A 16,645-nucleotide genomic window follows, 5' to 3' on the forward strand; every position below is an offset into this window, starting at 1 on the left:
CGACACAGAGACATAGCTATGATGGAGGTCGGGGTTGATAAAACTGTTCATGGTAATGATGGATTTCCTCTACCTCCCTTCAAATTCCTTAAAATATGTTTCCGTAACGTCTCAGCTGGGAGAGAAGTCAAATAAGAGCACGGGAAACCCTGCCGCTGTGGGACGACTTTACAGTTAGGTACACAGAGTCCTTTATGTTGTAGAAACGGCACGCTTTGCTATGTCGCGCCTTGCCAACACACACACACACACACACACACACACACACACACACACACACACACACACACACACACACACACACACACACCATCCAAACGAGTCTGACGGCTGATAAGTGAGGAACGATGGGTGGGAACAACTGAATTGCAGAATGAGCCCATCTAACTGGTTCCAAACCTAATTGGTAGGTTTGGTTTCAATGGTTTGGAATCACAGTGTTTCCACTGGAATGTCGTGAAACAGGTCCCAAATATGTTCACAGGTTACCACGCCTTCACCTTCTCACGTTCCCGTCTGATGAGTTCAGCTCGCGTCCAACTCCAGCGACATGTCTCCCAAAAAGGAAGGCAGGTAGGTAGATGCTATGTATACTTTTCTAACTGCAAACAACCACTTCACATGTGACACTTTCTCTGTCGGATGAATGTTTCTATGGAGTCATCTCAAAAATCATAACGACTGCCCTCCTGAGGGATCCACAGCGGTGCCCTCATGAATCAGCTGGCACTGAGGGCCCTGACCTTGCCGTCTGTGTGGCCCGACACCCACATGGAGCTTGTTGGCTAAATCTAACCCCCACGCCACTTCCTGTGTGCCACCCCTCCCCTTCTCAAAACATTCAAGAGGACACTATCTATTCATCTGGGTTTCCTCTTCTGTCATTAGCCCGGCTGCAACTTCATCGTGGCTTGGAGCCAGTGTGTGTCATGCATTTAATAAGGCCCACTCAAATCAACAGAAATGTCTTTTACCCAATCTATTATCAAACTGTATCCACCATGCTGGGTTATTGTGCAGTAGATGTGTATGGAGGTGCTTATAGGTGGTTCATAAGCACTGGTTCAGAATATAATGTGTCTCTTTGTTTGTATATTCCTATACAAACAAAGAGACACACCCGGGTGTAGTTCTGGCAAATGCTGCTGAGAAACATATCTGGTCAAAGCCACATCATGTTTGTCCAATCTTGTGTTCTGTTTCTGGATAGTGACGTTATGCATTTGTTAACTGGACCAGAAGTTATGACAAAGAGCTTTGATGGGCATAAATACCTCCACAAAACAGTTGGAGAAAAAAGTGAATTCCTGTCCCGGATGAAGTGGTGAAGTGGGAGGCTCTCTTTTGCAGCCAGACTGAATCGTCATCCACACAAACAGCAGCCGAGACGAAAAAGATGAAAGATAACACTGCAGCGACAAATATCTGCTCTGCATCTCCACTACATTCCCTTCATCTGTGATTACAGACGTCTCATCTGCTCTTTTCAGACCGAGAGCATGGGAACTGTCCCAGATTTTAATGGAATAATCACTACGGAGGTATTTGCCACAGGAAATGACAGCCGAAATGAAAGGGAAAAACCCAGGAGCCAGAAAAAACACATTTTCCGGCGAGGTTCCCTATAATAGCTATCTGGGTGCGTATAGAGTCTGAGAATAGACAACTTTCTTAGCTTCGTCTGACAACTCATTCAGGGTACACACAGATGAAGGTTTAACTTGAAAACTCAAATGTACCATCTTTCACTTTTCCTGGCGATCGCAAATGTGTCCATTTTTATCCATTGACGTTTGGACATTTTACATGAAATGAGGGTCAAATGCAAACATGACTCAGCAGGTTGCGTCCTGGTTTTGTGCTGTAAATCACATGGCCATCGCGCTGACTCATTGTGATGACCTGTGCATGTGCGCGAGCCGGTCGTGCTGGCGTCTCACTCAACTTCCTCCAGATCCGCTCCCCATCAGCAGCAAAGCATGACGAAGCATCAACCGTCTGCGATAGTTGCGAAAGTAGCAATCTTGATTAAAAAGAGTGGCTTTCATCACACTTAGCTGAGCCCACCAAACGCCACTTAGCCGGCATAAATTTGCAACTCGGATGGGACCGGTCCCACTCTGTCCCGATTTAGTGTCATTGGAGAATTAAGAGGACAGATGAGACATCAGGACTCAAAAGTGCATTTCATTTGGAGGACAAGACGATGATCTTTTTCCGTGTTCACCTCAAATCGCCCTGACCATAACAACAAAAAAGCGTTTTCTGACAGCTACAATATCCCAATGAATGAAATGAACGACAGAAGTATCAAAAAACTGCTGGCAACATGGCAGCAAAGCTCCCATCACCGACGGTTTACCCCTCAATAAAGTCCAATACCAACGCTAGTACAATGAATTCAACCAATTCAAAAAGGAGCTACACGTGCTTATGTCTGACTTCACTGGATCTAAACTTGTTTACCCAAGGCAGCTTGAAAAAATGAAAAAAGTAGCACAGCCAAAGTCATCTAGACCATTTGAATGGAGTGACTACACGTATTCACTCTTGGAATAATGCATGAGCATGAGTTGAGTTAGTGGGAGGTGTTCCTGCTCCAGCCTTAGAACGTCGTCTCCTGCTTCACGTGAGCATGAAGGCCAACCAATAACACGAGGACGTGGACATTAGATTGAAAACAAAGAGGAAAATATTCAGGTTTTAACTGTTTTTTCCCCAAAAAAATGTGTGTTTCAGTTGTGAATTTGTGATGAATTGATATTAAAAGTGAGAAGTTAAAAACAGGTTTGCGTCACACTTCTGTGTCTGGTGATTTGGGCTTTAAGCCTTTTAAAAACACCCATTAGGAGGGAATCCAGTTTCCACATCAAAGGATTAATGGATTAACATGTGTTTGACCTACTACTGTATTTACACCCTCCATGCCCCCTGTAATTTGACAGATATGTCCAATCTTACTAAATGTTAGCTTTTGTCCCAGGCCAGCTGAGGGCTTTCTCCTATTCATGTACAGTATATGGTAGTCTGTATCTCACGGAGTCTGATGTATCTGGAGCACAAAAACAACACATTTAGGCGCCAATCGATGACTATAGTCAACTCAAACTGACAACACACAACTTAAACTGTTGAGAGATGATTTTATGTTGTGTCTGTGCCATCTTTTAGCTCTGAGCAGCTGAATCCAGCCAGCTGAATTTCGGAAAAACATCCTTCTTTGCAGATATGAGATTGTCATCCAATCTGTTGAGCCTTTAAAAAGAGCTTCATACTGCAGTTAACTACATACCAGCTGTAACCTCAGGATGGCAATTTAGAGATACAACACAAAGTCGGGGACGTATCCGTCATGATTAGAGGTTCAGTTCTGCTGTGAGTCCTCTCAGATATCATCCACAGTGACATACTTTATTTGGAGCCTCGAGGTTCGGATCCCGACTGGACTGCAGGTCATGTGGACCGGACCAGTTTAGCTACATGTGGTGTCAGAATGTGAGCTGTTTTGTTTGTTTTGGCCATTTTTTACAGCACAAACAAAAACAGATTAAAAGTCTAAGGCAGCAAAACTACTTTTATTTTGTATTTTATTTAGTCAGTGTATTTTTATGCTATTTTCATATGTGGACATTTTTAATTAAACGGTTTGAGTATTCCTGCTTTTTGTTTAAAGATATATTAATAACCATGATATGTATATCTACTCAAGTACTGTACTTAAGTAGAATGTTGAGGTACTATAGTATTTACATTTTATGCTACTTTGTACTGAGCCGAATATTGCATTGTACATGGTGAAGACGGAAACAATCAAAGCAATAATAAACAAGGCAGAGAGATGACATTATAACAGTACTAAACAAAACTAAAATATACATAACCAGCATCACAGGTTAAAATCAGATTTAAATAGGTGAGTTTTAAGTGCAGTTTTGAAAATGGCGAGTGATGGAGAATGTCTGCGGTGCTGGGGAAGAGTTCCAGAGGGAGGGCTTTATATGTGATGAGGAGAATATTTAACTGTGTAATATACACATACAAGTACATGTTACTGATAATGAATTATACTTTTGAATACAGGACTTTTCTCCTGAAGCAAAGACGCCTTGTGCACCTATAGCCGGCCTCGCTGCAGCAACATGGAGGTGCAGTGAGGAGGTGCCTCTTCGTCCACGGTGCCGTCTCTAAATCAAAGAGTGGAAGCTGCACACAGCAGATTTTTGCCGAGCCAGAACCACAAAGGGTGTGGAAGGAGGAGGTGGTGGCAGCGGTTAGCTCGCTATAGGTCTAAATTAGGAAAGGCAGAGAGTTTATGACATTGAGGTTTTTATTAAAATCATCCTGCACCGTCCGTCAACCACGTCTTTATACAGCATTGTTACGCTAAAGAGATGGAGGTGACGTGAGAGAGAGAGACAGGTCGGCAATGCAGAGAGAGTATGCAACCCCCGTCTGTCTCCTTATTATGAGTATTTTAGGCTGCAGGGTCGGATTAGGGAGAGGAGGTCAGGCTGCTGCATGAAAACAAACTTTCCAAAAGTAACTTGGTTACATTCCCACTTAATGTAATGTTTAATTTAAGTTTTCTTTTCATTGTAAATACCTGGGGCTTAAATACGTAACTATTGTCAGCTCAGTTGGCGCTACGTTCAACTGTATGTTCACTTTCTGCAACTATTAGCCGGTTTTGAATAAAAACCCAAGACATGAGAGCATAACATGACATTACTGCAGACTAAAAAGAAAAACAGCTAAATGCATATAACACGTGCAGTGTGCCAGCATATGGAGGAAATGGACTTCCCACCATTAAAAAAAACACGACCACATGTTCGTTTACCAGGCAAAGGCAGACTTTCTCTGAGGTAAACCAGCTGCTCTGTATAGGCTGAATGGTCAATTAGTGGTTGTTGTCGGCGTATCATGAAATGACTCCAGAGGCTGATTCTGAGAATAGCAAACTGGGTGAGCACCGACGGCTCTTTACGCTTAGCGGTATAGTTTGAGATGTAAATATTCTGCGACAGGAACAAAGTTTCATGGGGTTTTACGATGGAGTGCATTATGCCAAAAGTTCACCGGCATATACTCCATTTAGATTTGCTTGTGGTAAGAGAGATAGAGGGCCGGACGCTGTCATTAAAAGACCCAGAGCTGCAGGGAGACAGCTCTGGGATGCTGAATCAGAGATCTCAACAGCGCGTCAAGCTCTATCGCAGCATATATCCAATGAGGAGGAGTCCTCAGGGAGGACACACACACACACACACACACACACACACACACACACACACACACACACACACACACACAGACTTTGTTTTTCATTTACTAGAAGCAATGAAATATGTGGTTTGTGTTGTAAGAAAATCAGGAAGTTACATCACTCTTGTCCATTCAAGACCGATTAATCACGAGGGTGTGAGCCTTGATGGGATCAGTGTTTGCATCACAACGTCTGTGAAAATAATGTTACAACTAAAGTGGTTCACGGTGACTTAAAGATCAGGAACTTGTCACTGACCGACAGAAGCTGAGAACTTCTGCAGTACGATGAGTTAGACAGTAACCATCAAAAGCCTGAGCATGTTTTTTGGATGTTTTTCTGTCAATAATTTTGGCTGCAAATAACGCTTACTTTAATTATCGATCTGTTGATTATCTTCTTGATAAATCTATAAAAATGCCTGTTACAATTTCCTAGAGACCAAAGTAACATCTCGATTTGTCTGACCGAGGGTCCAAAATCCGAATTTAATTAGTTTTTGAAGCTGAGGCCGAGTCCACTTGTGTAACAATGCATGTAGAACCGCATCACTGTAAAGCACAATCGTGTTATTAACATTATTTTTTACAAAGCTTCTGAACCGGAAGCCTTTCTTGAAAAGCTACAACGGTGACGGAGCGGAGGGCGTTTAACGTGACCGCAGCGTTTCAGAGAAATTCTAAATATAGAAAGGTTAATTAGAGTTTATGTCCTGCTGCACACGACATCACCGAGTCATCGCTTAAGAGAAAGAAAAGGCAGCAAACGTTCGCGTTTGAGAAGCTGGGAGCACCGTTGAAATGTTGAACAACAGAGCGACATGTCTCCCCACTTCTTCGTGGTGTGTTTGTCCCCGACATGATCGCTGGGTCTGTGAGGACCCTGGCAGGACAGACATTAGTGGGAGGGTCCTTTACCTCCACCTTCCCAAACCCGTTTTTGTTAAACGTTGGTGTGCTTCAAATGACTTTATTGTTGAAGAGTGACGGGTTGCGCAACTGTTAACTGTTAACCGTTAATGTATTGGAAAAAGTACTCTGAAATAGATCTGATATCAAACTATCTAATGTGAAACGACTCTGCCTTCTCCTTTTTTGACTGCTTTAAAACAAACAAACCCTCTCTGGATCTCACAGATGACCTCAAGACCTAGAAAAGGATTCCCATGATTAGATAATTTAGCATAACCCTCTTTGTTTTGCTTGCGTGTATGACATTGTGCGTAACAGAGCATACGAACCATCGTCCCAGCTTCAACTCTGTCTCGGCCAGAGGTAATGTATTAGTAATAGAATTGACTGACGGAGAGAGGCCTGGATTTTTCTGCTAAAAGGAGCGGCGGCGGCTCCCCCGAGACGGTTGAATAAGGTGCTTCTGACGCTCCATCACTGCCGTTTCCATGGTTTCACGTGTATGCCAACCTTCTTCAGATATAATGTTAACACATGGTCTTTGCGATGATAAAGTTTCCCGACAAAATTATCAGTATTTCTCCCTAAACTTAATCTCACAATCTCGCTTACAGCCAGCTATAGAATCTTTTCTTTCTTTATAATTTAAATACATACTATATTATATTAACAATGCCACTGAGTTTATTAACATATCAGACAGCCGACCATTTACACAACATTTACATTTTACTGTGTTTGACCCAGATGCAGCTTCTTAAAAACTAGAAACGGTTGGACCACAGTGTCGGTGAGTCTGTGTCTGCTGGGGGACAGTGCTGTGTAATTTTACCTGATGCATTCTGGGTAAACCACACAGGTAAACAGTGGCTCAGGTGCTCGAGCCAGATGACAACCCAGAGTGATTGATTTAATCGGTACTAGTAATGGCCCGCTGCCATGGCCTGACTAATTATGATAATGCTGTCCACAGCTGAATTTAATCCATTTATTGACAACGTGGGATCAATACTGTTTGGGAGATACTTGGCAAAGCATCTGAACTGTCAGCTGTGTTTGTCAGAGCAGGCAGGACATTTATGAGGATCTTGAGTCAGTGCACCGATAAGTGCCAACAAAGACCGAGCCGACAGCCGGCTGGCCGCAGTATATTCTGCTGTGAGGAAATAGCTTGTCTGTAAAGCTGTAATTATAGAAAGGCAAAAGAAAACAAACAAGTAATTACTATATTCACATTGATTAATCAGTTGGCTCAGAATACAAGTTGACAAAGGTGCACGCCAAAGAGTCGGCCTTTATGGTGGAACAGTATCTACCTGACAGAGGTAAAGGGATCTGGGGAAAACAGATGCTTTCTGAATAATTCTGCGAGGACGCCGGAAGTCAAGCCAACGACATTTGAACCGATATCGATGACACGGTCCGGCCAGCAGCTCATTTAGACTAATGGTCTGGAAGCAGAGCTCCTGAACATGATTTAGTGCGGTTCACGAGGCCGTCGGCGTAATGAGTAACTCACTGCAGACGGCTTCTCAGACCTGAAACCTGTCGTCACATTCCAGAGATAACAAAGACCCCTTCAGCCTGAATGAGGTTTGAAATGAATGCGATACTGATCCCAGAACTGCTCATACATGTGACATGTGTGCAGGTAGCAGTAGGAGGTTCACATGCAGCCCACAATGTGGCTCATCACATCCGGTCCTGTTTGACTTAATCACTTCCGGACAGCCAACCCTTATTAAAATATGTACCTCATAGGGTTTTTAGTTGCAGTTCATGATTCTTTTCGGCATTCATTAATCTGCCAGTTAATCAAATAATGGTGATCAATTGTTGTCCAACCAATCAGCTCAATACTGTTAAATACTTTAAGACAAAGTAGCATGTTGTTTTGTTTTTTAAGTTATTAAACAATTGACACAGATTAATCTCCTGTTCATTGACTAATTGAGTGTCCGTTAAATCCCTCCTACAAACAGTCATAGCTTAGCAACATGACAATGCACGGCCGGTCTGAAATTCTTCTCTACACGCCAATAATGGTTTTAAATGCACATCGGCATGGACTATAGCGCAGCCGGGGATCGAACCTCCAATCCTCTGATTGGAGGACGACCCTGCTTTACCAGTGAGCCACAGTTGTTTTTTAAATATGGTGGCTAACGGTGCACGTCTTCACACCGTCTCTTCGACAGCAGAGAGCTCACAGGGTTGTTCACGTGAAAAGTGACTGAAGAAAACTTGAAAGAGGAGTTAACTTAGCTCGCTTTCTCCCATTTGCACAGCGTGAATGAATCACGGCTCAAAGTGGGTTTAAAAGTGTAATGGTCAGTTTCCGAACTGACCATTACGTTTACTTACGATGTCACAAAAAGCGAGTTGGGAGAAGGAGCGTGCGAAGCTGCCATCCAACGAGCAGTTGTGATGAATTATACTGCTGCTTTTACATTTGACAAACCTACCGTTTAGTCTTTCTCCTCAAGGCCTCTGAGTAAATATTACATATTGTTCAACGATGCAAGTCAGCTGGAAACATTAATAAGTCAAGTCGAGTTTTCAAACTACAGCAACAGCCGATCAAACTAGCTAGCGACAGTTGATCGAACTAGCTAGCGACAGTTGATCGAACTAGCTAGCGACAGTCGATCAAACTAGCTAGCGACAGTTGATCGAACTAGCTAGCGACAGTCGATCAAACTAGCTAGCGACAGTCGATCAAACTAGCTAGCGACAGTTGATCGAACTAGCTAGCGACAGTCGATCAAACTAGCTAGCGACAGTCGATCAAACTAGCTAGCGACAGTCGATCAAACTAGCTAGCGACAGTCGATTAAAAAATTTCAGCTGACGAAATAGTGGAAATGACAATCCTGCTTTTGTTGACTTCTACTAGAAATGAAGGAGCCGCTGTTACAGTTAATGTTGTAAATTACAATGAGTTCAGATTATTTATTTTTTACTGTCTTCCACAGTAACAAAGCTTAGTGAGCGGTCAGTTGTTTCAGCGCTAGTTTCCAATGCTCCCCTTTGCACCCTTGTTAGGAATAAACTAAGTTCTGGAGAACATGAAATACAATGACGTCTGTAAAAATTGCTCCAGATCCAGCAGGTGTTTCAACGTCTGGATAAACTGGATGGAGGCAGAGGTGTATTTCATTACTACGGAGCCATTTGTGTTTGATTCTCTGTCCCAAGGTAGAACAATTGCTCGGTGAACATCTCAGTGGACTGATGATGCGTTTCAAAGTAAATAACAGTGTCTTTTCAGCTGCTAGGAGTCTGATCTTTCCTCTTCTGACAGGCACGGCAGAATCACGGCATATTTTGTCTCGTTAAAAATACATTCGTGCAATTGGGGGAATGCTATCTGGGTCACAGAGTGCCAGCGATATCATTGCTGGGTGGAGGAAAAAGTTTGTGTGAAGCAACGAAAAAAATAAGCTAGGACAGCTCGGTGAGGTGGACAAATAATGAGACGACTTATCTTTAGAAATCTCCAATTAGAGAATGTTTCCCAGCGGAATAATTATACCTCGTGGCATTATATGAACTCAATAGCATATTACGCACTCACGTTTCTCAGGTGTCTTTTATGTTAAAATGGTTTGTTTGCAGTCTGGGGTTACCGTGATGTAACTCGCCCCAACACACCAGATGTAGGTTAAAGGTGATGAGACCCTGGGACAGATAAGAGATAATCCAGGAAGTACATCCTATAACTCAGCAGCCATAATGCCATGCTCTTCTTTTATATCAAAAGGTGTGGTTTGAATTAGTTTACTGAAATGTGACCAGTTGCTTTATTTATTCACTTAAGGAATAGGAGGTATGGCCTTCAGGCAGAGCTGAGGAAGTGACAAGAAACCACATGTAGCAAATAAGCAAATAATCCTGTTTGCTCTCTAAATAGCTGTTGGGCAAACTGATGAGAGGAAATGCCTTAAAAATGTAAGTCTGCATGTCACAATTTGTAAGTGACATTGTTATTGACAAGTTTTTTTTATTTAAACAAGTTACAGGAGAAACTGATAAAACACAACGGTTGGTAGTTGGTCCCAAAAAAACAAATCAGTGCGGTTAACACTGCCTTTAAAAACAATGGCTGTACTAATGAAGGAGAACCATGGGACGTCGCCTCGCTAAAGGTCACAGAGGTCATTCCTCTAAGGTGCTAATGAAACAGAGCTGATGAGATTAATCTATGAATCCCTCAGCAGAGGCTATTTTGGCGATTGTCTGATTTTTTTTTTTCAAGCAAAGTGCAGAGTATTCTTATCGGCTCCAGCTTTTCATCGGAGAGGATGTGAGGCTTTCCTTCTTTAGCAGATGAATCAATAAATAAAATCATCATGGCTCATCATTTTTTAATGGTACATGATTGAGTTGGTAGCAAAGTCAGACTAAACATCTGTTCAGCCTGCCATGATGAAATTACTGGTATCTATCACCATGTTATATATATATATATATATATATATATATATATATATATATATATATATATATATATATATATATATATATAGTGCTTTTATGAAGGTTTCATAATCAAGTTACTACGTATCTCAATCAAAACAACAGGTTGAGCTAATATTTCCTCACTTCATGAGCACACATGTACTCCATCAATCTATTCTATGAAACAGCCTCGCACCCTTCACCTTCGCACCCATCACCTTCATCACACACAGTGAACCTCCTCGCACTAAACTTCCCCCTTGTTACCCTCGCAAGCACTCACCGTTCCTCCTGAGGGACTGCTGGCGCGCGGCGCGCTCTCGGACAGCGCGCGCCCACTTCTCCGCCTCCTCCAGGTTGGCGCGCGGGTCCCCGAGCGCCGCGAGCCGAAAGCTGTGCTCCGCTCTCTGCCGCGACACCCCGGAGCTGAGCCAGCGCCGCCTGAGCGGGTAGAAGTGCGCCGCAAAGTACGCAGCCGGGTCCGCGTGGTCATCCTCCCGGTAAGCCCGGCAGCCGACGCAGTCCTTCAGGCTGAGCACCACCTTGCTGCGCCCGACAGGTGCCGGAGTCAGCCTCTGGACGACGAGGTCCCTCTCGGTCAGGCTCACGGCGTACCGGACCTTTCGGTTGCCCGTGAGCGTGAACTCCCCGTACAGCGACACCGGGGTGGAGCTGTTGTTGTGGTCCGGCTCGGCTCTCCTCTGGTCCATCCTGCGCGGACTGGGGGGTAAAGCTGCGGCGCTCGGTCACATCGCTGCCCGCCTGGATGGTGCGAGCGAGTGGAGACTATTCAACTGCGACTGACAGCCTGCTGCTCGGACCGGTGTCAAGAGACACGGACACGGACACACCACATCCGGTTACCTTTCAAAATAAGACACATACTTTGTTCCACACCAATGGGTTTTGCTCCCACATAAGTACATAAAAAAAGACTGTGGAGAAAGCTTTGGAACAACATTTACAATGTAGGAAATAAATAACAATTTAAATAATAAATACATTAAGATGTGTGATATCTTGCTGCATGTAGCCCTGATACCAAAGCAACCCTTTTTTATGTTTTAGCTTTCCTCCCACTTTCTATGCAATATGTACATCTAATGACAGATATTGTAATTAGGGGGTGTATGTTCCCAAAGAAAGTTTAAATTAAGTTTGAACAAACCAGTTGATGCTCAGTACGTCTACGAGCTGGCCCCAGAGAGGTGGCCCCCTTTGCCTGGTCGCAGCGTGGCCATGGGGTGTGTAGTTTCCATTCATAATTCTAATCAGCCTGTGATGTTGGGGACATTAGGCGAGTCAGTGGGTGATAATTAACAAGGTGATAGAAAAGTAATTTGTAGCTATAGTTTTAGTCTGAATACTGTAGGTTCAGGTTGTAGCCACACACCTTCAACAGGACTTGGACATATTTATTTTATTGGTATTACAAGAGAGCAGGATTTTTATTGTAAAAGTACATTTCTAACCAGTCAGTTAAAGAAATCAATGTAATCCACATATTGTTATACTCCATCAATGGACAAATCCACACTTTTATTGTTAAGGTCATAACTGCCCGTTTTCTCTCCGTTGTTGTGAGTGTCTCGTGCTGACTTGACTCTTCTCTTCTCGGCTGCAATTGATATTGTAACTTTGTTGTACGGTTGTTCTGCTGCTAAAAAGAGTTCATATGCTGCCCTCTAGTGGTACAATGAGGGAAATTCAAGGTTACAAATCTGAATGAAGCCAATATAATTCAGCTTTTATTATTTACACCGATGCTATTGCTACTATGACATGTCTTCTGTGAAAAAGGCCTATTGATATTGATAGAAGTTTAACTATAACATTTTGAAAGTAAACATACTTACTGTACCAACTTATATATAAGTTGGTACAGTGAGATTGAAGAGAAAATCTATTTCAGAAATTAATAAAACAAGCGCCTCTACAAGTAATTTATCTGTCTTTCGATAATGGATTTTGTCCCGCGTGATTGTTAAACATTAATGCAAAATGTTAGCAACAAATGTCTTCAGATGATTAGAAACGGAGAGCGTAGCCGTGTGTATTTAATTAGGTTTCCCACATGCATACAAATGCACTTCAATTAGTGATAACTGAAGCCAAACTGAAGTTTTGATGAGCCAAAAAAAAAAAAAAAAAAACAGTAATTAAAAATTAGCATTTCATTGTTTGGTGTCATTAAACACATCAGTGAAAGTCTGTACACACACTTCCAGAGATGGATGACTGCAAATGGAGAAAATGGCATGATTCATTTGTCAAATGGTCATTTACAGAGATTCATGTATCTAATTATGGTTGTAATACTTTTCATGTCTATTATTCATTATAAACATATCGTATAATCTTCATATAGTACTGTATAATTATAGGTATAATCATTTGTTACTGTGTTACCGCAAAGAGTCACATCATATGAATGAATGAATATAAAGTATATATTCATTCATTCATTCATTCATACACATGGGCACACATGAACATCTCCCCATACCTTCTTCTGAATATTCAGTTCATTTTATATAGTCCAAAATCACAAATTAAAATATGCAATCTGTACACATAACATCCCTGTCCCGGGGCCTCACATCAGATCAGGAAAAACTCCCCAAATAAAACATAGTAAAAGCCCTTTCACAGGGAAAACAGGGAAAAAAAAACAAAAAAAAAAACACAAACTTCGATATGAACGTAAGAGCCGCATGAAACCAGGCAAAGAGCCACTAATACAGTTTGAAGCGGGCAAAGCAATGACTTTAATTTAATGCTGCAGAATATGGCTCGTTTATACAGAAATAATATACAATTTACTTACCTTGACATATGAGGCACTGAAAAGAATCTGTTTTAAGTGTGTACACAATATATATACGACTTATGTAAATGCAGAGATATACGGCTAAAGACCGGCAACAACGCCGAACAATCATTTGACTACTATAAACTATGTGAGACATCTTACAAATGTGAGAGTAGCTGTGCTCTCCATGTTTCAGTCCCCACACACACACACACACACACACACACACACACACACACACACACACACACACACACACACACACACACACACACACACACACACACACACCTTGAGACCAAAGTGCTACATTATGATGATGTGATTTAGTCAGAGCGGCTAAGACACTGACAGCAGAGTCAGAACAGAACAGGTTAGATGTTGATGATGGAGTAATGAAGGTAAAATGTGAAGCACAGGTGGTGCTCTGACTGGGTGGTAACTGAAGAGAGGTCCACTGAAGGCTGCTTAATGAGAATAAACTGACGGTGTCTTTATTTTTCAATTGTCATTATTTATTGCCTCGTGCTCACTCTTGTAGGAATGTTTGGTTCTAAAATGACAAAAATACGAGTAAATACATGATGTATACAACTATGCTGCAAATTAACCATGAACATTAAATATCAGAGGAAATAAACGGCATTAAATACATCTGTATCAATAACCTAGTTAATTAACAAAGACACAGGTAAATTTAACTAAATGTATAGTTTACATACACGTATACTGCCATCTGCTGGTAGAAAGGTAAACCCTTTACTCTGGTCTCATACAGGCTCTGTGTTCACTCAAGAAACAGCACAATAAGATGGACAAATAAATATGATGCTAACAACTCTACACACAAATTACTTTGATTAAACGACATTACAAACTGTGTTGCATTAAACAATGCACCGGTTAATTGAAAAGTTGATTCTTGCTGTGTACATATATACATGCATATTAAACTTCCTGTAGTCACTACTGTTGCTAACATATCCAGGTTTATTCATTTATATTGATTAATTAATGTTCTTCCAACGTTACACTGCTATGTGTTTGCATCCTAGAAGACTGTAAATAAGAAGATCTATCACTGGCTTTTATTTTGACATGGAAAGAAGGATTTGCAAAAAACAAAATAGGCTCATATTTCGAGTTTGGTTCTCTTTTTTTCGTTTTTGGATTCAGACGTCAAAAACGGAAAAACTGAAGTGCTTTTCCGTTTCAAACAGAAAAGGAAGAAACCATGGAATTTCCGTATTTTCAAATGAACCATAAAACAAAACGAACAAAACATACACAGACCTTTGGTGTCCCCATGTACGCAGGACACAGGCACCACCTCTAGGCCCTGTTGGTTGCAGAAGATGAGGTTGGACGAGGGACACCACACTGCCAGAGTCTACCAGTGCTTCTGCATCTCTCCCATCTACTTTGACCGGTATCATATGGGCTGGCGAAGTTTCCTGCACCCAGCAGGAGGTGAGCAAGTGGCAGGGTCTTGCATCAGTTCATCCTTCCCTGGGCAGTCCCAGGATATGTGGCCTGGCTCTCCACATTGCAGAATAAAGGAATCAATTCCTCCTTATCAGTCCTGTCACATCCCATGTCCTTATCTATGCAGAGGCTGGAAACTAAAAGGGATTGAAGGGCCCAAAGTTGAAGAGCGGTGACACTGCAGTGTGGTGGGAGGAGAGCTGAGCGCAGTTTGAGAATGCAGCTCCCCTCATCAGACAGATTGATAATGGCAAAGCGACGCAGTGAGGAGAAACTCCTCTCAGGGAGGCCGATAAGTCACGCAGTGTGTGTGATGCTTTTTTATGGTTATGGTGCAGAGGTAAGAGGAGGAGAGGTGTGCGCTGGAGTCTCTCTCTGTGGGTAGTGACTAACTCATTACAGTCATGCAGATCTCTGCTGGCCTCTGGTCACAGCCTGGGCAGCCATGTTTTCAGAAGGATACAACGATGAGCACGCTCCTGTGGGGACAAACATACATATCTGAGCATTTATATATTTGGAGGATTAAATATTACAATCTCCAGGGAGCATCCTCTCTGACCAACACAGTGACATTTTCTGATTTTACACCCATTCGTCACTCGAGGAGGTTACTATATTGATAATGTTCATGTTGCCATCTTGTGTTGAACATTTTAAAACTAAAACTAAAAATTGCCAGCAGCTTCATGGATCATGGCTATCTGGATCATGGACCATGCCTACTACTCATTATATGATTAATTTTCATTGAATGTGCTGTAACTCCGTTACGTTATTCATTCTGGCCACATGACATCTATTGCTTCTGTCCATCCGGGGAGAGGGATCCTCCTCTGTTGCTCTCCCTCAGGTTTCTTCCTCTTTTTTCCCCTGTGAAAGGGTTTTTACTATCTTTATTGGGCGAGTTGTTCCTGATCCGATGTGAGGTCCCGGGACAGGGATGTTATGTGTACAGATTGCCCTCCGAGGCAAACTTGTTTTTGTGATGTTGGGCTATATAAAATAAACTGAATTGAATTTAATGGATTTAAGATTTATGTTTTGAGACATTCACAGAGCAAACATTGAATCAATAAATCACATCGTTAGCTGCAGCCCTCATCTCTTAGTCTGGAGTCAAACTACAAAGTGATCACTCCTTTACCAGCATGGAAAAAAGCAGCCATTACAGTGACCAACCCAGTGCAGATCTCCACCAGGCGTGTCTGCAATGACCAAAACATGCTGTGATGTTGTAATGATTACAACCCACATTCGTCTAAACCGCCCCGTCTAGACCGCAAGTGTATCAGTTGTGTTTGTAACGTTCACGACAGATACGTTCTCATTCTATGTTCAGATGTCCACCAGCTCTGTCAACGGGCTCAACCACAACATATAGCATTTATTTAGGCCTCAGCTGTGTGTGTAACGCATCGTCCAAAACAATATATGTAAGCAAACTGTTTTCCCCAGAGACAAACCGTGTCTCTGGGGGCCAAGTAGCAGCTGGGGGTTAACTCAGCTGTGTTATCACTATGGGCCCTTACCCGCCGGGGGCCAGTTAAGCGTAGGGAGTATAGGGAGGCAATATAAAGAAAGCAATTAAAGGGGTTTTGGGAAAATGTGAGTTACTGCAACCAAGAAAAGTCTTTGAGCGTGCAGCTATAATTGGCCACCCAAAAATATGAAGCAGTTTGCTGCAGCAGAATGCAAGAAGACACAAAG

General features: G+C 42.3%; 1 protein-coding gene across 1 annotated transcript in view; it reads right to left on the reverse strand.

Moving 5' to 3' along the window:
• LOC306738414 (sphingosine kinase 1-like) overlaps nucleotides 1–11,348 on the reverse strand; it is a gene marked incomplete at its 5' end in the record, with an annotated part of 35,134 nt that extends 23,786 nt beyond the window's left edge. Inside the window, one exon of the mRNA XM_079220263.1 lies at nucleotides 10,922–11,348. Coding sequence (XP_079076389.1) covers nucleotides 10,922–11,348 — 427 coding nt within the window. The remainder of the gene's footprint in view (nucleotides 1–10,921) is intronic.
• Nucleotides 11,349–16,645: the final 5,297 nt, after the last annotated feature.

Source organism: Taurulus bubalis (genome assembly GCF_910589615.1).
Source record: "Taurulus bubalis genome assembly, chromosome: 6".
Classification (NCBI taxonomy): domain Eukaryota; kingdom Metazoa; phylum Chordata; class Actinopteri; order Perciformes; family Cottidae; genus Taurulus; species Taurulus bubalis.